The 24,331-nt window shown below is 38.6% G+C and overlaps 1 protein-coding gene across 3 annotated transcripts; it reads left to right on the top strand.

The window, feature by feature from the left end:
• The first annotated feature begins 1,720 nt into the window (after positions 1-1,720).
• On the top strand, positions 1,721-23,644 carry MPP1 (MAGUK p55 scaffold protein 1). Of its 3 annotated transcripts, XM_081276728.1 has the most exons (12): positions 1,724-1,975; positions 8,708-8,851; positions 9,204-9,282; positions 10,318-10,403; positions 12,847-12,915; positions 15,854-16,050; positions 17,454-17,560; positions 18,637-18,717; positions 19,859-19,939; positions 21,474-21,676; positions 21,920-21,994; positions 22,992-23,644. In XM_081276728.1, exons 1-12 carry the CDS (start codon positions 1,874-1,876, stop codon positions 23,166-23,168), a joined length of 1,401 nt encoding a protein of 466 aa, XP_081132854.1. In that variant the 5' UTR covers positions 1,724-1,873; the 3' UTR covers positions 23,169-23,644. The 3 variants fall into 3 exon arrangements, with proteins under 3 accessions (XP_081132855.1, XP_081132856.1, XP_081132854.1); XM_081276729.1 differs by lacking the exon at positions 18,637-18,717 and having other exon boundaries at positions 1,721-1,975; XM_081276730.1 differs by lacking the exon at positions 8,708-8,851 and having other exon boundaries at positions 1,722-1,975.
• The last annotated feature ends 687 nt before the right edge of the window (positions 23,645-24,331 follow it).

The following is a 24,331-nucleotide window of genomic DNA, read 5'->3' as shown; positions in this document are numbered from 1 at the left end:
TCACCCCTGGTTCCAGTATTATTCCCTCTATTTTCTTTTTTTTTTTTTAGCATTTATTTATTATTTTTTATTGATTTTTTTCAAATACAGTGGAATGTATTACAGTTCTTATTACACATATAGAGCACAATTTTTCATATCTTTGTATAAAGTATGTTCATGCCAATTCATGTCTTTATACATGTATTTGTTTTTTTATTACAATTCTTATTATATGTATATACCGTAATTTTCATATCTCGGTTTGTATGTAAAGTAGGTTGACTCCCTCTATTTTCATGATATCCCCTTTTAGGGTCAATATGCCAACATATTGATGCCGACGCCAAGTTCCTTAATAAGACTTCTAAAACTCAAGAAATAAAGCCAGAATCAGTAATCGAGACAGCCTTGAATCAAAAAATTTCCACACAACAGAGGAAACAAGAGCAGGAAGAGAACCCACAGAATGGAAGAAATTATTTGGCTGCTACTCTTCTGAAAAGGGATTAATGTCTAGAATATATCAACAAGTTAAATAATTAACAAACTGGGTGTGGTGGCACTTGCCTGTAATCCCAGTGGCTTGGGAGACTGAAGCAAGAGGATTGATTGCAAGTTGAAAGCCAGTGTCAGCAACTTAGTGAGGCCTTGTGTCAAAATGACAATTTAAAAGGGCTGGGGATGTGGTTGTGTGGTTGATTGTCCCTGGGCTCAAACTATGGTTCCCCTACCCCTCAAAAAAGACATGGAAAAAAAAGTGGTTATTGAGGCATCTTTGTGTTGTTCAAAATATTAAAGGAAATACATTTGAGTTTTCACCAGTTAAGTAAATACAAATAGATTGTTAAAAATGACTTAAAAATGAAGTTGAGACATTGTTTCTATACCTAGTTTATTGTTTTTATTTAATAATGAGTTACATTGAATACTTTTTACCTGTAGTGAGTTTTCCCATTAACATGGCAAATTGAGGTTATATGTATATTCACACACACACACACACACACATTTTCTTCAGAAAGCCTTTCACCAGTGTGACTAATGTTTTAGTTTCTCCTAGGCATTAGGATACAAAGGGATCCTCTTTTAAGATTCCCAAAGAATGTGTGCTCCCTCTGCTTTTTTTTTTCCTTAAAAAATTTGTGGCATTCATATTTTATTTATCTTATTCACAAGATAAGTAAAACCGGTTTGTTCTTGAGGGTAATCAAATCTTTCATCACTGAACAGTATACAGCGATGAAAAAAAAAAGTGTTTCAAGAACACAGGAGCCTAAAGGCATTTTGTAATGTCCAAACCTCGAAGTACGCATTGGCCCTATTGTACCCACATCGATTTATCTGAACAGCCCGAAGTTTGTGAACCTCCTACATTCTTCAAGCTTCAATAAGCGGCTGATTACAGCTTCACACGCTTTCGTGAATGTACAAATCGGTCCTTGGCATCACCTCCCCCAGGAGCTGGAGGTCTGAGACCTTGAGGTTCAGGTGGGGTAAAAAAGAGGATACATGTATATTTCCTATTACTGCTGGGTAACGCACGGACTGCGTGCTCAACCAGTGGGAGTTTGGGGGCCACTGCCCATTCTGGTCCTGCTTTGCCCTGGGAGACCTGGAGCATACGTGTGCCTCCTTACGGCTTTTTTTGCGTTCTCCAGGGGCTGGGCGCCTCGGAGGCCACGGCGTGGGAAGGCTTAGGGGCGGAGCGAAGGTGGGATTGGGCGGAGCGTGGGCGGAGCTCCTCCTTTGCCCTCCCTGCTGTCAGCCTGCAGTGTGGTGAAGGGCGCAGTCGCGCCGCCGCGTCCCTGCCGCCTCCGCCACCCCGCAGGCCCCAGGTTCCCCACTACTGTCGTTGCCTCGTCCCACGTCTCGGTGTCCCCGCTTCTGTGAGATGACGCTCAAGTCGAGTGAGGGCGAGGGTGGGGGCAGTATGCGCACGGCGCTGTCTGACCTCTACCTGGAGCACTTGCTGCAGAAGCGCAGCCGGCCGGAGGTGAGCGGGCCCCTCGGGTCCCCCAGGGTGCGGGACTGCGGCTCGGCTTCAGGCCTGAACATCCGCCGCGGGATTTTCCCCACTTACGTCCGTGTCTCTGTATGGTTTGATCTTGGGTGTCCTGGACGCTGGGTGGAGGCCTCAGCAGTCAGCAGGGTGGGGGAACCCAGAGAGCTCTTGGCCAGGTTCCTGCTGGGCTCAGGGTGCGGTGGATCCTTGCCCACAGCAGCCCTTCTAGGTGGAAATCAGGAGAGGCCGCAGCCAGGGCAGAGCAATTATTAAGGTCAAGGAAAACTTCCTCGTGGACGGAAATGAGTAACAGAAAGACTTAAAGGAACACATCCAAGAGTAGGTCTGCCAGGTTTTTGGAGTGCTTGTGTTTGGGTCAACAGACATGCTTGTAAAAGCCAACTTCTAGCTCTAAAGAGCTCATTCACTGTTCTTTTGCATTTAGGCAGTCTCCTTCTGCTAGGTGCAAATGGGGTGGCTTCTGTGTATGGATGGAACAAGGAATCCTAACATTTTGAAGGTCATTCTGACAATGATATAACAGGGATGGCTGGTTAAAAAAAAAAAAAAAAAAAAAAAAAAAAGCTGTTAACCTCTGTTCTCCAAAAGGCCCTCAGAGGAGGTTGTATTTCTCTGTTGTGTAGCAGGTGTTCCCCAAACTCAATAAGCTACAGCACTGAGCTACCTTCCCCTCCTGGACAGGACTGGAACCCTGCTCCTCACACTCTGTACCCACTTCATTTGAGAGATTTATGAAACTGCTTTGGATACAGCAAAGCTGGCATTTGTAGTGGACCCATACAGATACTAAACAATACCCATTGTCTAGACAGAATATTCAAAGATGATGACAAGTGCTATGAAGAAAAATGAAGCAGAAAAGGTGTCACAAGGAAGGTGACTTTTTAGCAAAAACCTATTATGTGTTTTTCCCACATGTATTTATTTATATGAAGGAAAAAAAGAAAAAATGAAGAACAAGAAGATTCTGTATTACAAAAGTTATATACTGGTTCCTTAATTCAGAGACTTTATTTCCTCTTCCTAATGTGTGGCATCACTTCCTCTCTCCCCAGCCAATTTTGGAAATACAGTTATTTAATCTTGCCTTTCTGTACTCCACACCCAAAGTCTCTTTTTAGTAACACTGAAATATTACAGTAATTCATTGCTCGGGGAAAACCTGTACATGAGTGAAAAGTCAACTGAATTTTTTCCTCCAATGCTGACAATTCCTCAAGACATTTTTGATTGTCACAACTAAGGGGGTATTGCTTTTCACAGCAAAGAATTATAAGACCCAAAATATCAATAGTGCTGAGGGGAATATCTGTTCCTTATGTTCTAGTTCAGTGTCTTATCTAGGGAGAACAAATGAGGTAGAAAACAACAGAAGTTATGTGATAAAACTTTTATCTACTTGGCCCTTAGTGATCATAATAAAACCAGATCCTATCTGCAAAGTATACTGTCTTTTTAGTCTTGAAAAAAAAAAAAGTCTTAAAGATCCTGAAAGTGAAGGACAGGGAACAAGGTAGACTGACAGATCCTACCACATACAGGGAAAATTGGAGAGAGGAGTAAATAATTTGAAAATTTTATTTTCTAGTATTCATTCTGTGAAAAGAAAAACCCGGAATGGAAATAGCCCCTTCTCAAATAAAACAATTAGATCCATGCAAAAGTTCTTTCTCAGAAAAAATAATATATAATTAGGAGCAGACTCACTGATCATGCACCTCACAGACAGGCAAGACAGCTTCCTGCCATGGCAAAATGTGCTGCATTGAGCAAGAACCCTTGTGTCTTTGCACAGGCTGTTCCCTCTACTAGGAGTGCTTTTTGCCCATTCATCCTGGATAATGCAAAATCCAGGCTTCAGCGGTGCTAGGCACCTCTCACTGCTCTACAGAACTCTATGCCTCCTGCCTCCTTCGGAGGAAACATCTGCAGCAGGGTTCAAAGGGCAGAGACAGTTGCTCAAAGGAAGTTAGAATCAAAAAAGAGATTAAAAACAAACTTGGCTTGGGGTCGGTGGTGGTACAGTGAATAGAGCAGAGGCAATTAAAGTTGGATTCCTCATCCAGACAGTTGGCTTAAGAGCAAGTGACAGTTTACCAGTGACCATAGGATAGAACAAACATTTTTTCAGCCCACTGTTGGGTTCTTTGCCAGCTGCTTCCACATGGAGAATTAGAAGGCCCACTCCAAGACAGCAAGGGGATATCATAGACAGCAGACTCTGGGGCTGCCCAACAACACCTGCCAGCCTGTCATACAGGCCTTGGGCCCAGGTGCCAGAAATATCCGGTCTTCATATGGGCAATATCCTGTTACACTTTGGAAAAAACAAGAGAAACTACGAGGAAACCAATAGTACTCCAAGGAATTAGAAAGACATTAACACTGTTTAACCGCAAATGATAAGTACTGGGGAGAGAAGGAGGCCTAAGAGCCAGAATTTTCTGGAATGTACTATGTTAAAGTCATACATTAACTAGGTGCTTTGTTTCTCAAGCACTAAATTCATCTGAGAACACATACATCAGTCCAAAGACCAAGTGTCTAAAGATCCTTTTCCAATGTGCTTCATCTATCCAGTGCAGTCTGTACACGTACAAATGATTCTCCTTCCACTGAAAAAAAACAGGAAGCCTAAATACCACCATTCCACAAACAAGAACACATCTAGATACCTGGCCTGAGTTCCCACAATAACATTAAGCCAGTGCTGGATTTTGTGTGCAGTAACATTACTCATTAAATTAAATTCTTATTTCCACTTTGTGATCAATATTTGGAAGCATAAAATGCTTTAGAAAACTGTTTGAGCTTTCAGGGTTAGTAAGTCTCTGGCTCCAGGAATTAAACTATAAGTACAGACTTCAAAGTTTGTGAGGGTTCAAGGAGAGAATATGATGCAGGAACCCACCAAGCCAGGAATCACAGGTGAATCATTATAAATGCTTCATTAATGGTACATTCCAGGTATATGGTGAATTTCCAGAATTTGTGGCCACCTGTGTATATACTATGGTTGCTAACATGCATAAATAATAGTTGCTGATTAGCTGATAGAGTTCATTTGTAAGTTTGTTTTTTAGCTTTTTCAGCCCCACAATTACTATTGATAAGAGGATATAAGCCAGACTCCTTGATTCTGTTCCATTGACCTGTGTGTCTATACCATCTGGTCTTTACTGAACCATACAAAAATCTTAAAACTGCAGACTAATTCTTCACTTTAGCTATTCACAGGCCTGTGGCTTTTTCTTCACATTGGTTTTTAAAAGGTCAAGTCATCCAGAGGTACTTTTAGTCTAACTTACATGGATCAGGTGAGTGAAACCATTTGTGTATAAGGAAAATAACATTCCAGGTGCAAGGTTATTGCAGCTGACACCAGCCTCTGGACTAACCAGCAGTGCAGAACATGAGAACTGGGCCAGGTAGAGAATTGGAGTTTCCTGATTTTTACTAAACAAAATAAAGACACACTGTCAAAATAAAACAGATTTATGGCCCATCAGTTTACAACTTCTGCTTTCTTGGAACTTTATACATTTATTCCTTGATGTGTTGTTCAACCAGTGCAGATACTACCTCTTGGAATTCTCCATTTTTAAGGGGAGAAGATTACTGGCCCCTTCCCTTTATTTTTTTTAAATGATTTCTCCTCTTTATCGTGTGTATGAATGTCTTAATATTTTCATGGTGCTGACATTTACAATCTGTTCTCTATAATTGTTTCAGGATTAAATTTAAAAAGTGAAAAATCAGTAAACAGTGTTTATATTATTATACTTGATTGCCAACCCAACATCCCACTTCTCACCTACAGATCCCTGATCTTGTTTGGGATGTAAAGTATCCAACTAAATTCTTATTTTTCTAGTCCCTTTTGCAGTGTAGGATGGTCCCCAGTGATTCAAAAGGAGATATCCACTGGGGAGGTTTTGGGATAGGTGCCACTGGCCTGGCCCTTCTTCTTTCTTTCTGTGTTGAAAGTGGAGCTGATGGCCACAGTGGCAACTTTCCCATATGTATTTCCAACATCATACTACACTTTTTTCTTTCTTTCCTTCTTTCTTTTTTTTCTTTTCTTTCTTTTTGGCACTGGGGATTGAACCCAGAGCCACACCAGCATTTTTTATTTTATATTTTGAGACAGGGTCTCACTAAGTTGCTTAGGGACATGCTAACTTGCTGAGGCTGGCCTCAAATTTGTGGTCCACCTGCCTCAGCCTCCTGAACCACTAGGATTATAGGTGTGTGCCACCACACCCAACTTTTACTAATTTCTTTCTAATGCAAACAGTTCATAATCTGGGAAACAATTTTCTTCTCACACCATCCTGTAAGTACCCAATTCATTTCCTTAAAAGCAACCACCATTTCTTATGTCTCCTTTTAGAGTTGTCATTCATAAGCATATATGAATATATTCATTTTCACTTTTTATTCTGATGCTGGCATATTTTTTCTTACATTGTTTTTTTCAGTGCTACATGGTGCCCCCCTCATATAGTGCTAACTGTATGATTGAGTCATCTACTATAGAGTACCTTGGAGTTATGTGAAGTTCTGTGCTTCCAGCTAGCCTAAGTCAATTTTCAAATTTTGTTATGACAGCAATGCCATATGACTTTGTGTCATGTGAGGGTTTTTTTAAGTTGTAGTTACTAGATGAGGCAGTTTTTCTTTCTCAGTAACTTCCCTCATTTGAGGTCACCCAATAAGTAGCAGTATTTCAAACCTCACCATCTTATCAGAGTTTCTACTTACCCCTTAGAAAGAAAGCTGAAAATCAAAATTAAAAGGTTATATTTCACAAAGAGTACCCATATGTTATGAGACATATGTTTATCCAAAAGTCTCTGCTTCAGATCTCCTTATCTCCCATCTTCCTGTCCTTTTCGTCTGAGCTCATAAGTAGGCTATTGGATCCACTTTCAGTTTGTACCCACAAACTAAACTATCACATCTATGTCACTTTTGTAGCCCAGGCCTATTTCTCATTCTTTAGTAGGACATATTGTTTTTTTTTCTTTTATTTATTTGTTTATTTACTTTTGGTGCTGAATATTGAACCCAGCGCCTTGTGCATGTCACGCCAACTGAGCTACATCCCCAACCCAGCCATATTGTTCTTGATTTAATATTTTACCTGCAGGTGGAAGTATAAACGGGGAAAATCACAAAGTACCATTGGATGAGTTTTAGCAAATGCTTCCTGTGAAATCCATCCCCCATCATGATATAGAATATTACCAGCATTCTAATTCTGATGTTTCCTGGGTTTCTACTTGGTATCCTCTGTCTTTTTCATTTTAGCCATCCTAGTGGGGGTGTGGTATGCCATTGTAATTTTAATTTAATTTATATTCCCCTGATTACAGTGAAGGTAAGCACTTTTTCATGTGTTTGTCAGCTGTTCATGAGTCTTATTCGATTAGAAGTCTGTTCATATCTCTTGCCCATCTTTTCATTTAGTTGTCATCTTATTATTGAATTATGTTGCCCATGCTGGTCTCAAACTCCTGGCCTCAAGTGATCATTTTGCCTCAGCATCCCATTAGCTGGGACTGCAGGTGTGCCATGCTGGGCTTTTCTTTGTCTTTTGAAGAGAGATTTTAGGCTTGATTAAGTCAATTGCTTACGTCTGTGATTATTTCCTCCCATGTCTTGTCCATGTAATACTTCGCCTACCTAAGTGGAGTCTTTGATGAACAGGCACCTTAATCATAAACTCTTTTTATCTTTTTAGTTTTCATCTTATAGTTAGTACCTTTTATGTCATACATAAGACTTCCTTTTACCTACTTCACAATTAGGGAAATGTTTTCTTCTCAGAGCTTGATTGTTTTACCTTTCACATTTAAGTCTAAATCCATCTGTAATTGTATTTTGTCTGTAAAATTAGCAGGGGCCAATATTCATTTTTCTTTATGCTTATATGATTGACCCAGCACCATTTGTCATGCAGAAAAGAGAGCAACTGGGGCTTGGACTCATTAATGTGCCTATCACTGGAGAGGTAGTTATTGTTTAGAATGGGAACAAACATTGTCATCTGTGTTCACTTTTCTCTCTGCACTTGTCCTTTTCTGCCTCTCCTGTCATGAATTAATTTAGATCCACTCTCAATGTTTGCTATGCAGTGTATGTACATGTGTATACCATATTGGAAAGCTAAACCTTGGGGCCTGAAGTGCTTCTGAATTCAGAAGTTTTTTTTTTTTTAAACGTATCAATAGACTTTTGTTTATTTTTATGCAGTGCTGAGAATCAAACCCAGTGCCTCACACATGCTAGGCAAGTGCTCTACCACTGAGTCACAACCCCACCTGAATACATTCAGAAGTTTTTGAAAAATATATATCCATACCCATATATAACATGGAGATATATATATATATATATATATATATATATATATATATATATATATATATATATTAATACCCCCAGCAAGGTCTATGGGAGCACCCTGTAAATCAAACATGTTAATATGTCTATAGCAGTCTAGTTAAACATGTATGTTCATTTGGATAAATCAAGCTTACAAACAGCTTCTCATTGATTCAAATGAGATTGGATGCTAAACTTAAGAAACAACTGAGTTTTCAGAGCCTTTTGGATTTTAGGATTGTGGATTATGGACTGAGCATATGGGCCTTTGCTCCTTACTTCATGCACTACTCTGTTGTTTTGACTTTATAGACTGTGTCAAACCAGTTGAATGCTGTAACTGAGGATATGTACACCAACGGGTCTGCTTCCCCAGGTAGCCCTGCCCAGGCCAAGGGACAAGAGGTGCGGAAAGTGCGTCTCATACAGTTTGAGAAGGTCACAGAAGAGCCCATGGTAATCTGTTATCATATTATCACCTGCTACTTACTCTCCACTGTATATCACTGGGCCGCAAGAGTTAAGGCAGCCAAGAAAAATGTGGGAAAAACTCCTCAGAAAAGAAAAAAAAAAAAGAGTTATTGCATAAGGCTACTTATGAAGTTAGGAAACCAGCCAACTCAACTATTGTGTCTCAGTGTCCCCATCTAAAGCTCCTCTCAAAGTAGGCTTTCTGCCCATTCTAGTAGAGGACTGTTCTGGGTATATATGGGAAAAAAATTTCCTAAAAAATTGCCTTAAGCTGTTAATAAGATAGCATCATAGACAGCTTAAAATGAAGTTGATTGTGTAATTTCCTATATTTCAGGGGATCACTCTGAAGCTGAATGAAAAGCAGTCCTGCACTGTTGCCAGAATCCTTCATGGAGGCATGATTCATAGACAAGGTACTTTCTGGGGTCCTTGGTCACGTTTTAAGCCAGGATTAATCATTTATTCCCTGTTCAGTGGTATGGGACATGAAGCCTATAATCTTCAAAAGTTATAACATTTTTGTGACTGTGCCAAGAAAATTTTTGTGGCTTAATAACTAGTTCTTTAGAAAATCTTAATATGAATTGCCCACTGCCACCATTTCTCCCTCTGAGCCTTCTGATACATGTTTTTATATTTGATAATTTCCCAGATAGTTAACATTTAAGCCATTACTATATGCCACTCATTGTTTTATGATTTGAATATACAGCAGTGAAAAAAACAGATCATCTCTATTCTCCTGCAGTTAACAGTTTAACTGAGAAAGCAGATGTTAAATAAATAATAATTAAGTATTGTGTTTCCTTAAGATTAAAGTGCATTCAATTTTCAAACACATCATTTGGTAAAACCAACCTCAGGGACTGATGAAAGAACAAAATAATATGCTAAAATGCAGCACGTTTTCAGCAGCTAATGATAACCTCTATTTGGCCATCTGATCCATACCATACTTTGAATGCTGCCTGGAAGTTTCCTATCTAATGAACAATTAGCCTTTTATGTTTAGCTGAGCTTTGTTTTTTATCCAGGGTGACACCAATATAGATAACTACTGTTCACATAGACAGACTTTTAACTAAACAATAAGTTTTTTTTTGCCTTGCTTTGTTATTCTTTTTAGTATATGCATGTGTGTCAGGGTCTCCTGAAGTCAGTAGCCATTATAGTTCCAGGAATTTGAGAACAAGGTACTTTTATTCAGCTCTTGAAAGACTTAGGTCAAGGAGAATAAGATAGTCTTGAATTGTTAAGCAACCTGATACAGCCCTTAGGGATTCAATAGGATATCTCTCATGGTTGGAAGTTTTTAATCCTGAGTATTTTACACAATCTACTTTAAAACATGCTCTAGATAATGATTTCTCTTTTTTATTATCTTGAATTGTATTGACAGCTGTTGTTTGAAACTCTATTCTGTGCATTGATTGTATGTTTCATGGCAGGCTCTCTTCATGTGGGAGATGAGATCCTAGAAATCAATGGTACAAATGTGACTAATCACTCAGTAGATCAGCTGCAAAAGGCAATGGTAGGTATTTTCCGTGCTAGATGAAGATTTTTCATGGTCTTCATGAAGTGTTGAAGCATACTGATATCAGTACACCTCATTTCTCTGCCAGAATCTCTGTACCTTATTGAGGAAGCTATTATCTTTTTCAATCTTTGTTCTTACAAGAAATGACATTTCTCTGCTACCATTTAGTAAAAACTCTAAAGCAGCGCAAATAACCTAGAGCATCAATCTGGTATGATGGAAAGAACATTGCACTTTAACGGCAGCTCTGAATCCCAACCTTAGTTTTTTCTGGCTCTGTGACTTTGAGCAAGTCAATGAACTTCTCTAAAGTCTTCATTTCCTCGTCTGCAAAACAAGGAAACAAAGACCCATTATGAATATTATAAATGAAAAGTTGAGAGCTCAGTGGTAGAGTGCTTGCCTAGAACATATGAGACACTGGGTTCAATTCTCAGCACCACATAAAAATAAATAAATAAATCAAAGATATTATGTCCATCTATAACTAAAAAAAAAGAAAAATTGAGCATGATGTTTATATTTAGCACTTATTACATGCAGCATTGTACTTGATGTTTGCTCACCATCATGTTTGCTCCTCCTGATTTTTTGCCATCTTTCTCTACTCTTCCTTGGGCCTCTAATAACTACATCAGTTGGGCTCAGCAAAAAGTTAGACAATAAGAGAGAAAGGAATATTATAAATAATTAGGGTACTTATATCTCCACCTATTCCCTATGAGACCATTTTGGCAAAAGCCTCTTCTCTCCTGTATGTACAGCTTTTGGTAACTACCATTCTACTCTGGACTTCTATGAATTTTTTTTATATTTCATATATAAATAAGTTCATTTGTTGTTTATATATATTTATATTTTGATTTTTACAGAACAGAATCCCTTGGTGAAAATATAGAATCAAATAGTATGAATGTAATGTCCTCCTATTCATTCAGGATAGCTATTATTATTTGCATCCATTGAACTATAGCAATTTCATTCCCACCAGGAGTATATGAGAGTCTTTTATCCCCAAATTCTTGCCAGAATTACATATTAACATTTCTTTTTAATTTTAACTTCTGTCTCCATTACCAGGAAGACATTATGTGGAACTAGAGATTAAAATGATAGTTACCAAAAGCTGGGTTTGGAGAGGATAATGAGGAGAAGTTGTTCAAAGAATACAAAATTCCAGGTAGACAGGAAGAATTAATTCAAGAGATATACTGTACAACATGGTGACTATAGTTAATAACAATGAATCATATTCTTGAAAATTTCTAAGAGAGTAGATTTTAAGTGTTCTCACCCCCCAAAAGTATAAGAGGTAATGTGTGTGTTAATTACCCTATTCTTTCTACAATCTATACATATTTCAAAATAACATGCTGTATATGATAAGTATATAAGTATGATTTTTGTCAAATTGAAAGAAAGTGAGAAAAAGTAACAGATATTCAACATTAGTTATGATAACAACTTATAACTTAAAGAAACCATGAACTACTGTCCATCTATTGGATTGACAGAAATGAAAAAGAAATGTCTAATATGTAATTCTGGCAAGAATTTGATGGATAAAGGACTCTCATATCCTCCTTGTTGGAGTGGAATTGTTATAATCTTTTAGAAAAGTAATCTGAGGACAGCTATTAAAACTGAAAATGTTGGGCTGGGGTTCTGGCTCAGTGGTAAAGCGCTCACCTAGCATGTGCGAAGCCCTGGGTTCAATCCTCAGCACCACATAAAAATAAATAAATAAAATAAAGGTATTGTGTCCAACTACAACTAAAAATAAATATTAAAAATTCAAAATGTTCATACCATTTTATTCTACATTTCCACCAAGGGTCAAAATATCAATATCTAAGCATATATGTTCAAGAATGTCTGATATGGTAGATTATATGAAAAAGCTGGTAACAATCTGCTTGCTTACTGATGGGAGTGAAAACTGCATAAACTGTGATGCATCTCAAATGTTGAATGCTACAGAGCCATGAAAAATAATGAGTGAGGGCCTCCTGCAGTCACCTAAAAGTATATTCCTGAAGTGATGCCAGAACAAAGCAAGTTATGGAATAATGTGTATATATGAATGTAAATATTTGTAATGCTATCATCATTGGTGTGGGGAAAGATGTGGATATATGTGTGCCAGGACTCATTTCAGGAATTTCCAGGAATCCCTTGATAGTCAAGAGAGCAGGGAAAGTCATTAGCTTTTTCTTCATTACTGTTTGTATGTCTTCTTATTGTCATGCCAATTTATGGGGTACATGACACTTTTTTTGTTACAGGAGGACTTGTCCTGGAAAAATCTCAAAATGTAGTAGAAATATAGCTGTTGGTGGAAAATCCTGAGGCTTTGAGAGGGAAAATAACTTTAGAGAACCCAGAATCATGCAAGTCAGTTACCCTTACAATTTTATTTTTATTTACTTTTTAATAGAAAGAAACTAAAGGAATGATCTCATTAAAAGTAATTCCCAATCAGCAAAGTCGTCTTCCTGCACTACAGGTAGGTGGCACCTTTTTCTCTGTTGAAAGTTTGATTATAAGTGATATGATTTTAACTTTTTTTTTTTTTTTGGTACTGGGGATTGAACCCAGGAGTGCTTAACCACTTTCCCCAACCCTTTTTTATATTTTATTTTGAGATAGGGTCTTTCTAAGTTGCTTAGATCCTTGCTAACTTGCTGAAACTGGCCTGGAACTCAATCCTCCTACCTCAGCGCTACCACACCTGGTGTGATTCAAACTTAAAGGTCTAAATATCTTAAACGTGTTAAGCTGCTTGTCTGAAGCTCTGTAAACTAAAATACATGAGCTCATTTACTTTTCCTGGAGGCAGAAGACAGTGATGACAGTAGTAGAGTATCAACCAGGCAGTGGCATGATCACAGCCTTACTCATGATCCTTTGTTGCCGGTAGTCAAGAATGAAGTGATCATTTATACAAGGAACACTACAAATACAATTGAACATGTGAAAAAATAATCATTTTATCTGTCATCAAAGAAATGCAAATTAAAATTTGTGTGATATGCCAGGTTTCACCAAGGAAATTGGAACATAAATATTTTTAAAAATAGTAATCATGAAGCCCAGTGGTTAATAGTATCAAAGTAAAGGAGGAGATTCTTTTGAGCACTTATAAAAATTTGAGTCTATTGTGTACAAATCACTGTGCTAGAATATGGGGTTGATATGAAGAGAAAATTTCTGAGAGAGTAGATTTTATTTTATTAAGAACTTTTTTATTTGTTCTAATTAGTTATACATGACAGTAGAATGTATTTTTAATTTTTTTAGTTATACATGGACACAATATCTTTATTTTATTTATTTATATACAGTGCTGAGTATTGAACCCAGTGCCTCACACATGTGAGGCAAGAGCTCTACCACTGAGCCACAACTCCAGCCCTCTCATCACATGCATCATATACAACCACAATAATGGGATCCTAAATGGAACAAGTTATATTTATTCTATGTATATATGTCAAAATGCACTCCACTGTCATATATATCTAGAAAGGACAAATTAAAAAGGAAAAGCAATTCTAAAATTTCTGTTGCAAATTACATATGATAGTATAATCATCTTTTAAGTGAATTTATTTATTTAAAAAATTTATAGTTGTAGGTGGACAGCATGCCTTTATTTATTTATTTATTTAGACAGAGAGAGAATTTTTAATATTTATTTATTTATTAGTTCTTGGCGGACACAACATCTTTGTTGGTATGTGGTGCTGAGGATCGAACCCGGGCCGCACGCATGCCAGGCGAGCGCGCTACCACTTGAGCCACATCCCCAGCCCAGATAAGCTCCTTTTTATATGACAATTTTTTTCACTCACATATCCTCTTTTGAAAGTACCACTTAAAGTCTTCTTCATACCAATTTGAAGGAGTCTCTTGTTTATTCTGTGTAAGAATCCTGTGTAATATATATCCCAAACATGTTCTCTTCTTGTGTGGCTTGTTTTCTTACTTTCTTCGTGGTGCTATTACTTACTAGAAACTTTTAATTTAATGAAACACTCACTGCAACTTTTTTCTTCTATGATTAGCCATTTTTATGTCTTATTTTAAAATATTTTGATTACAACAAGTTCAAGAAGATATTCTCCTGTTTTCTTCTAAAACCCATCTAGCATTAATTTTTGTGTAGTATATTATAAGGAAAGAGGTAAAAAGTCCAGTTTTTCCATGTGGATATCAATGGAGTTGGAATTATTTATTGAAACAATTGTCCTGTTTCTATTATATGCACCATTACTTTTTTCATAAATCATGTTGTAGGTCTATTTGGAACTCTGTTATTTTCTGTTGGACTGTTTGTTTACCCCTGCATTAAATTCACATATCATATTGGGGAGAAGACACATCTTCACAATATCCTATAGAAGTGGTAAGAGCAGGCATCTTTGTTTATTTCTCAAGCAAGAGATGTTAAAATCTGAAATAAAACCATTAGCAAATCAAATCATAATAAATCACAAGCAATCAAATAGGCTCTAATTTCAGGTGGTTGTATTAGTCTTATAAATGGGTTAGGAAGTACCATCATTTTCAATTATTTGTATTAGTATGAGACTACCCTTATTTCTTCAAATACTATTTGAAGAACTTACCAAAGAAGTCATCAGGTGAGTGTGTACATGCTAGCATGTTTGGGGGCAGGTGAGCAGAATTTTTAATAATGGATTCAAGTTCAAAGGATAGATTTATCAGTTCATACTTTCAATTTCCTGTTATGTCACTTTTGGTAAATTGCGTTTTGCAAGGAATTTTTGTCAAATGTATTAGTGCAAAATTGTTCATAATATCCTCTAATAACCTTTTTAATATCTCTAGGATCTCTACTGGTAAGTTGTATCTCGTCTATTATATGAATTTCATTAATCTTTTGGAATAATCAATTTTGCCACAGTTGATCTTCTCAATGCTATTTTCCATTTAATTTCTTTTTTGCTCTTCATTATTTCTTTTCTTCTTTCATTGGGTTGGATCATTTTTGTTTAATGATATTCTCAGTTAACATCATTATCAGCAGCATTTTCAATGGCATTTAATACTCTTCTAAAAATTGATTTTTACAGTTACTTGGTAATACATTTATTAGATAACCATATTTAACTAGTTCCCTATTCTTGGAAAATTAGGTTGTTTCCAATACTTCACTCTAAAAAATAATTCTGTGATGAGTGTGCTCATCCATACAGCATTACTAAGAGTGCTGGTTTGTATCAGATAAATGCATAACCCTGTGGGACCAGAGTGTATCAACATTTGAAAACTTGGAACACATTCATATTACTAGACTGTCTTCTAGAAATGTTGTTCATTCCCTATTTACATACAGCAGAAATTTCTGCATACATGCTCTGATGCTGGTGTTTCTTGTTGGGTTGCCACCTGCAATTTCCTTTGACCTTTTTTTTCAGATGTTCATGAGAGCACAGTTTGACTATGATCCCAAAAAGGACAATCTGATCCCTTGCAAGGAGGCGGGGCTAAAGTTTGTCACAGGAGACATTATCCAGATCATCAACAAGGATGACAGCAACTGGTGGCAGGGACGGGTTGAAGGTTCCTCCAAGGAGTCAGCAGGGTTGATCCCTTCCCCTGAGTTGCAGGAATGGTGAGCCAATTTTGTGCAGGTGGGCTTTACAGATGGAAAGGGCATCTGCCTGCCACAAATAATTGCTTAGATTTAAAAATCTGTTGTGCTGTGTATAGTTTCTGTTCTGAGCAGACCTACTAGCTTCTCTGAAATAATGTGTGTGGGGGGGGCATAATGAGTTCATAGGCTTGACTAACAGGTCATTCATTATAGGTAAAGGAGCTCTCCTTGAATGATTGTCCCACAGTAACAAAGTCCTCCCTTGTCTCCTGCCTCCCATATACCCCTCTGTGTAATTTGTGGGAAGACTTCTGAGTTCTACAGTAAACAGTTTCATTTTAAGTATATGTTCTTTATGTAGATTACTGGTACATAGAAAAAATAATTCCTGTCCATGAGTCAGATTGCTCACATAGTGCTAGGTTATACCACATACAGAACGATCCACATCCATTGTCAACCCGCCTTTGCCTCTGCAAAATAAGTCCAGTTTAAAGATTACAATGCTAAGAGGTGTTTGTTTCATATACCAGTCTCTGAGTTTTAAGCCAGAGTTTGGGTTGACCTTGTCTCCAGTGATGATACAGTGGAAGGGAAGTTATAAACATGGCAGTAAACCACAGGATGTGCTTTGTAGAAATAAACACCATTAAAGCAACAGAAGAAATGCAGTGCAAAACCTGGATGATATTGGTCAAAGCCTGGAGCAGGAACAAATGTGTCTTCTAGGTGTTTTTTGGAGCTAATACCTCACTAAGAACATTACAAGGAGCAGCAGAAGGCTGAGGAAGACCCAGGAGAATATGAGATAAAACTGGGCTACAATTTATTAATGAGGCATGAAATCAATTTAGTGAACTGCAACAAGTATTCCTTTTTAAATGATATTAAATAGAAATATTAGTATATTACACATAAAAGGTATTGTTTCATGAAGCTGTTGTTTTGATTGTGTATGTAGTATGTATGCATATTTTATTTACAAATGCTTGTATGTGTAATATAGGGTTACAGTGGACAGTTTATTTCTTATAGTGAGGTGGGTGCTGGGCCTAAGGCCCCTGCCTGATGCCACTCACACTAATGCAGGGATGGCCACCCATGGTTCACATCAGAGGTGGAAAGAACCCAGCCAAAATAGTCAGGCTGCCTTAAGGGGAGCATGTGGTAGAAGTTCATTTCCTCTTGGAAACATTTCCACATAAAAATTCCAGAGAGGATAGGGAACGGAGTAGGTGAGCCGTGGGGGGCCATTGCTACATAATGTTTTTTAGCCAGTATAAAGTGAAGGAAGTGAATCAGTTTGGAAGTTTAGTATAGAAAGAATAGTGTATGTGTGTGTGTGGGGGGGGGAGGGTCACTCGGTCCTGAGGGTTTTACACTGAGGATCCATTGACCCTTTGGTTATTTGTTCCTGCTAGGCGAGTAGCAAGTGTGGCTCAATCTGCTCCAAGTGAAGCCCCAAGCTGCAGTCCCTTTGGGAAGAAGAAGAAGTACAAAGACAAGTACCTTGCCAAGCACAGCTCAAGTAAGCTTTCCAAACTGCCTCACTCCATGGTCCTGGCTGCACTAGGGTGTTTCCCAGGCTCTTTAGGCAGCAGAAAAAAGGAGATGTTGCAGTGTACAATGGAATATACATTAAACAGAAAGTATGCCATTTCTTCTGGTTTTCTCTTACTCATTTCATCTTCGCAAGCTCATCGCAATCAGACAGACAATGATAATAGATATAAAAGAACACTAGTGTTTTCCCTCACCTGCTCATTGCCTCAGGTAATGAACTGAACAGATTTCTAGCTTTTCTGTTTACACTTCACTCATGGCATCAACACCTTCAGCAATGTCTGAGAATCCCCAGAATATAGCCTTTTTTCCTGAGAACTAATTTTGGCTTTTTTTTTAACCTATCATGGTTGGAAATATAACAAGGTCATCCCTTAGTATTTATGGGGGATTGGTGTGGGCACCCCCACAGAAACCAAAGTTCTCTGATGCCTAAGTTCCTTACATAAAAACGGTGTTGTGTTTGCATAGAACCTATGCAATCCTCCCATATACATTATATCAAGTTATGTCTAGATTTCTTGTAATACCTAATATAATATAAATGGTATGAAAATAGATGCATACTGTATTGTTTAGGGAATAATCACAAGAGGCTGTACGTGTTCAATACAGACACATTGTTTCCAATATTTTCAGTCTGTAGTTGGTTGATGCCAATGATGCACAACCCATGAAGATGGAGGACCAACTGTATATTTAGATAATAAATGAGTTCAAGCAAACTGCTAATAAAAAATAAGTAGTAGTCTAAAAACATTTATCTACCATTTATTAAAGGTGTCTATTCTGTGTTAGGATACTCCCATCAGAACAATCCGTAGAACCTGAAGTAGATATGGTCAGGGCATCAATTTTGGGGAGGTAGAGGGATGAAGAGTTGGAATAAGAGCTTCCATCTCTCTGAGCTAACCTTTCTAGTTGGCTTTCCTGACCCCTTCTCCAATACAGATATGTTCCTCCCCACCAACCTCCTTGGCCTCATCTCTTTCCTTGCTTGTCAGCTATGGAAATGAATCTTGCTTGGTTTTTTGTCTCTAGTTTTTGACCAGTTGGATGTTGTTTCCTATGAGGAAGTTGTTCGGCTCCCCGCCTTCAAGAGGAAGACCCTGGTGCTGATCGGTATCTTCTCATTGCCCTGCACTGCTTTGCTTGCTCAGGAGCACATTTCTCTTATTTCCCTGCCTACTTTATGTACCCACCCCAAAAAAGGCAGTAAGGAAGAAATGGAGTGAGGTCTCTTGGGTTCTCCATATAGGGAAGGTATAAAGAACTTTTGGGGTCCTTAAAAATACTCCATCTGGGTCCACCTCACAAGTGAAAGTAAACCTTACAAGTTGGCTTATGTTCATTTGTTTTTACTATTTAAAACCGATTCTTTTAGATTGGGTTTGTTCCTAAACTTCTTTGTCCATCCATCTGGCAGGCAGTAGTGGTGCACCAGTGATACACTTTTTTGGTTAAGTGCATGTTATAGCACTTTGATAGCATAGTGGGGGGGCCTTAAATTACTCTGAGGTGTGTAGTCATCCACAAAAGCCCTGGGAGCTCCCTTGTCTCAACTGACTCTGAATCAAAACAGAATGAGCCCTTACTCCAAACCCAGGTATGAGGGCCTGGGTAGATGACCTTCCTATTCTTACAGTTGAAACATTAATTGGTTAGAGGATCTGTATTAGAATTCTGGTGAAATTTTCAGTAAAACCACTGGCTTAAAATCCATTCCATTAATTTTGGAAAACTCAGGAAAGTAAATACACTTATAAAAATAAACAGAAAAACTCACATTAGTTGGTTCCTCTGTGGAACCATGTTCTGAGTCCTCCCCCAAATGACATGAAACCTCTTTGTGGTCTCAAATTTTCTAACAGCTCAAAGACCCTGAGCCCAGCCCACATGGAACATCAACTCATTTTTCACTTCCCGGCAATTTTTTTTTTTGGCTGGGGGAAGGGTACTGGGTATTGAACCCAGGGGCACTTAATCACTGAGCTCCATCCCCAGCCCTTTCATTTTTTTATTTTGAAAGAGGGTCTCACTTAGTTGCTTAGGACCTTGCAAAGTTGCTGAAGCTGGCCTCCTACTTGGCATCCCTTGCCTCAGTCTCCCAAGTTGCTGGAATTACAGGTGTGCACCACTGCACCTAACACCTGTTGGCAATTTTGAGCACTGAGAGATGAAAATCCATGTCCCATCCTCATTCCCATCCCAGCTTTTGTCTTTGGGGGAAAGTGATGGAAGCCTTTCTTCTTTCTCCATGCAGGAGCCAGTGGGGTAGGTCGCAGCCACATTAAGAATGCCCTGATAAGCCAGAATCCAGAGAAGTTTGTGTACCCTGCCCCATGTAAGTAGCTCTTGGGCATCTTGAAGGGAAGCAAAAGCCTGAAGGACAGGCATCTGTATTGCATATTATCACATTTAGCACAGCTCTCTGAAATGATTTGTAGCCATTTTTGTTATTTTTTGATTATAAAAACTAAAAATTTGGAAAGACAAAAACTTGTACCTGCAATTGCTGCAGCTCACAAACATAAATTGTTTTCTTATTGTTCTATTTTACATAACAGAAGCTGAGGTCAACATTTTTTATTCTGCTTTAAAAAATTAAGCAAGAATTAAATTTATATGTATTACTTTTTTATTTTACTATATAAACAATTTCTCATGGTCCTCTAATTCACTTTGAGAACTATTTCATAGTCAATTGATGTACTATAATTTGTATAATAATTTACTTGACTATGTCACTGTAGTTTGACATTTAGACTGCCTCTAATTCTCATGAAACGTCTTCTGAGTCACTTATAAAACAACTTTTACCTGACATTATCTTCATTTTCTAGCTCTCTTCTCACTATTGTTTGACATTTAGGCTGCCTCTAATTCTCATGAAATGTCTTCTGAATCAAAGCAGTGTTTAGGATACACCTGCACAATCATGGTAGCAGTCTTAGATATGGAGAATAGGGCCAGCAGTCAAATGCACAGAGAACTCTTTCATATCAAGAAGTGAATCTACACAGTACAGTTGTGTATATTCCCAGAAAGAGAAACTGCTTAGAAAACCATATTGTGAATCTGATTTTTTTCCCATCGTTTATGTCTCCCTTTTGCCTTTTTACTCATGAATCAATGAGTTGTCCAGAGGGAGACTCATTCTGGTGACATATTCAAAACAGAAAGCAGATGGCCCTGGGTCAAGGAGTGAGTGGAACAAGTCTGGAAGTAGAAATAATCATTATGGGCTCCTTATAAGTTTGAGTGAGAAGGGAGTTAGAGTTGTTTTGCTTAATGGAAAGAGTTTTTAAGAAGTTGTGGGTTGAGAGGAGGGAGCCAGTTGAGAGAGAAAAGGGGAATGGTGTGGAAGGCAAAGGAGATGTTCAATGGAAGATGGAAAGGAGTGGTTGGGAGGTTGTTTGAAGCTACAATATCTGGAGCATGTTTTACTTATTAGAAAATTTATATTAGTAATAGATGTGTCTCTTAATCACATTTTAACTTTTTAACAATGTGAGTTTAAACTAACCTGAAGTGCTCTTCTTTCCAGGTCATAAAAGAGTATATTTCCAAGAAATCCTGACCAGAGCCCATAGATCCATATTTAAAGTATTTTCATTTGCCATTTCTTTATTTTCAAGTTTCAGTATCCCTGGATTTGGTCATTTGAGATATGTAACTTCATATAGGGAAAATGAAAGAAAAATTTTTCATCAGGATTTGCCTTTTAAAAATCAAATATGCAATAGGCAGATGGAGTGATTCCTGGTCTGCACTGCCTTCTAGCTCAGGCAGAGTTTCTATACAGACATGATAGGCCAAGCCATTAAGAAACGTCAAGGACCCAGAGCTCATCAGGGATTTTTGGTCCTTGCACACAGATACAACAAGGCCACCAAGGAAGAGTGAGGAAGATGGAAAAGAGTACCACTTCATTTCAACAGAGGAGATGACAAGGAACATCTCTGCCAATGAGTTCTTGGAGTTTGGCAGCTACCAGGGTAACATGTTTGGAACCAAATTTGAAACAGTGCATCAGATTCATAAGCAGGACAAGATTGCCATCCTTGACATTGAGCCCCAGGTAGGTAGCCATAGAAACTCAAGAGTGATGGGTTTAGTCATGCAAGGGATGAAGACAGGGATGATGAAAAGCATTGTTCCCGGGAATCTTCTGGGAGCTGAGTTGCTTCATATACTTTAAGTGGGGTCAGCCTGGAACAAAACTAGTAGTACTGGAAATGATAGAAAATACTATTGGGGTTGCTTATGAAAAAGAATCCACTGTGACAGCTTTTTTCTTTCCTTTTCCTCCTTTTCTTTCTAGACCCTGAAGATTGTTCGAACAGCAGAACTTTCACCTTTCATTGTGTTCATTGCACCTACTGACCAGGGTGCTCAGGTGAGAAGAGGTTGTTCAATATTGGTGGGGTTCACTCAGCCTGGGTAGTTCTATTCATTAGGCCACAACTCAGGTGACAGAGGCAAATGAGATAGGGTCATTGTCGTTGAGACATATGGATCGAGTGGCAGGTCCCGACATTGGTGTGGTATATGAGCTTTGGTCGGGCAAGCAGAGAGAGCTGTGAAGAATATAAGTGGTACTGAACCTATCCTGGGGTACAGTATGGCCATGAGGAAAGAGAGGCCCGAGAATGTTTCCCTTTGCTTATATAATTTTGTCAAACTTTTCATTTTTTGCCATTCGAATAGAGGTAGAAATGTATTTCATACTTTTTATCTGGCCACATCCTTAGCTCATTTACCCATTGGGTTATTGGCCTTTTTCTTACCATTTCCAGGAACTCTGTATTAGGGTTATTGGTCCTTTGTGATAACAGTCGCAATCATTTTCACTTTTCTGTAGTTTAATGACCAGTGTTTTCATGGTGATTTGATCTGGGACCAAAAAAAAAAAAAGTCCTATGATTTTAGGACACATTTATCTTTGCCTTGGGATTACAACTTTACAACTCTTAGTTGTTGCTGAAATGGCTCTGTAGCACACTAAAGGGCATTAACTGGGAGATGCTGATTAAGTCCATGCTATGGAACAGCTACTATTGATCTTCCAGAGGGCTTTGATTATTTATAATCAGGGTTACCTTGAGATCCTGTGAGATGTGCAAGTGTTCTTAATTGACTGCCTCAGGCAATTAATATCTTCTGAGTTTGATCCTTCACATAGTTGGATAGGGAGAACTGGGGTTATAGCTCACTGGTAAAGTACTTGCTTAGCATGCAGAAAGTCCAGGGTTCAACCCCCAGCATCATGCCAAAAACAAAACAAAAACAGGTGATAGGGAACTGGACAATTCTAACAGAAATCAATGCCTGCTTAAAACCTCACCTTGGCCTGAGCCCGGGATGCTTCAGCCACTACTCTTTGTTGTTTACAGACGGAAGCCCTCCAGCAGCTACAGAAGGATTCTGAGGCCATCCGCAGCCAGTACGCTCACTATTTTGATCTCTCATTGGTCAATAATGACGTTGATGAAACCCTTAAGAAACTGCAAGAAGCCTTTGACCAGGCATGCAGTTCTCCACAATGGGTGCCTGTCTCCTGGGTTTACTAAGCTTGCAAATCAGGGAGGACCCACTGTATGCCTCTCCCCAGCAGCTGGGACTCTCATTCCCCTTGCTTTAAGACAAGCAGGGCTGCTTCAACTAGTTCTGTGTTTGCTTCCAACTCTCCGCAATTGTCCTAAATAGGCCAATAGAATCCACTGCTCTTGCTCAGGTTCCTGAAGGGCTAGGGTTTGGATAGATGGGGTCCTATTGATCTGGACTTCAAAAGGATCTCTGGAATTGGGAGTAAGAAGTATCATTAAAATGCAAGTGCTAAGCAAAGATGATTCATAAAATAGCAACAGACCCTGTCCTCTTAAGTCTGAGCTCCTTCACCTTCAAATACACTAGGCATCTTTTCTTTTTAGAGAAAATATCTTCTGCAACTATTTCTAAAATGCCAAAAATGAAAGAGCTGTACAAAACAATGTCTGCTCTAGGAGAATCCTCAAAAGCAATAAAAATTTTGCTGTTAAAATGCCAATGATCTCTCTGGGTTTTCCATTTGCATCACAGACCTCTTAGAAAGGGAAGTATCTCCAGCTTTGTTTCAACTCCTAGGCAATTCTATCAACAGAGATGCCTCTCACGTCTAGATGCAGTTTAAGATTAACAGAAGTTCCCTACCAGAAAACAGTGCCTGCATGACAGGTCTTCAGGGTCTCGTACCCACATAAAACACCTTAAAGCTCTTGAGTAGGATCTCATTTAAAGCTTTCTGCCAAGTCTCCTATAGGGAGAAAAACTGAGGATGGGGTCCTAGCTGTGCAGCTTGGGGAAGCAGACGCTCAGATGGGCTGGTGCCAGGGTATGTTCTTCATATCTGGCTAGAGCTCGGGGGTTCCCCTTTTTGCATGCCAAAACTCTCCCACAAAGTGTTGCTTGTATTTTCTTGGTTTTGGGCACCAAATTGGAAGCAATCCTAGACCTTGCCAGTCTTATGTCCCCAAGGCCTTCAGGTTCCTGCCCACTCACCAGCACTAGAACTGATAACACTAGCAGGCTCCAACCAGTAAGTTAGGAGTCCATGTGTCTGCAGGTACAAATAGCATCCCCAGGACATAGTTCCACCCCAGGGACATTATGTAGCAAATCTACTTTTCTCTTCAGTGCTTTTGAACAAAATATTGGATTTATGACCTCTCCTCAAGAGTATTTTATCCTATTAGAT

This window comes from Spermophilus citellus, assembly GCF_964194105.1.
Source record: "Spermophilus citellus genome assembly, chromosome: X".
NCBI lineage: Eukaryota > Metazoa > Chordata > Mammalia > Rodentia > Sciuridae > Spermophilus > Spermophilus citellus.
The sequence above is the reverse complement of the archived record's forward strand: the minus strand, read 5'-3'. Positions and strand labels throughout refer to the sequence as shown.

Bases quoted from the DNA above. Each gene is read 5' to 3' on its own strand.
- MPP1 (XM_081276728.1), top strand. From the start codon at position 1,874: ATGACGCTCAAGTCGAGTGAGGGCGAGGGTGGGGGCAGTATGCGCACG. The intron at 12,916-15,853 runs GTAGGTGGCACC...CTTTTTTTTCAG, and splicing joins GTCGTCTTCCTGCACTACAG to ATGTTCATGAGAGCACAGTT. The intron at 17,561-18,636 runs GTAAGCTTTCCA...TTTTGTCTCTAG, and splicing joins CCTTGCCAAGCACAGCTCAA to TTTTTGACCAGTTGGATGTT.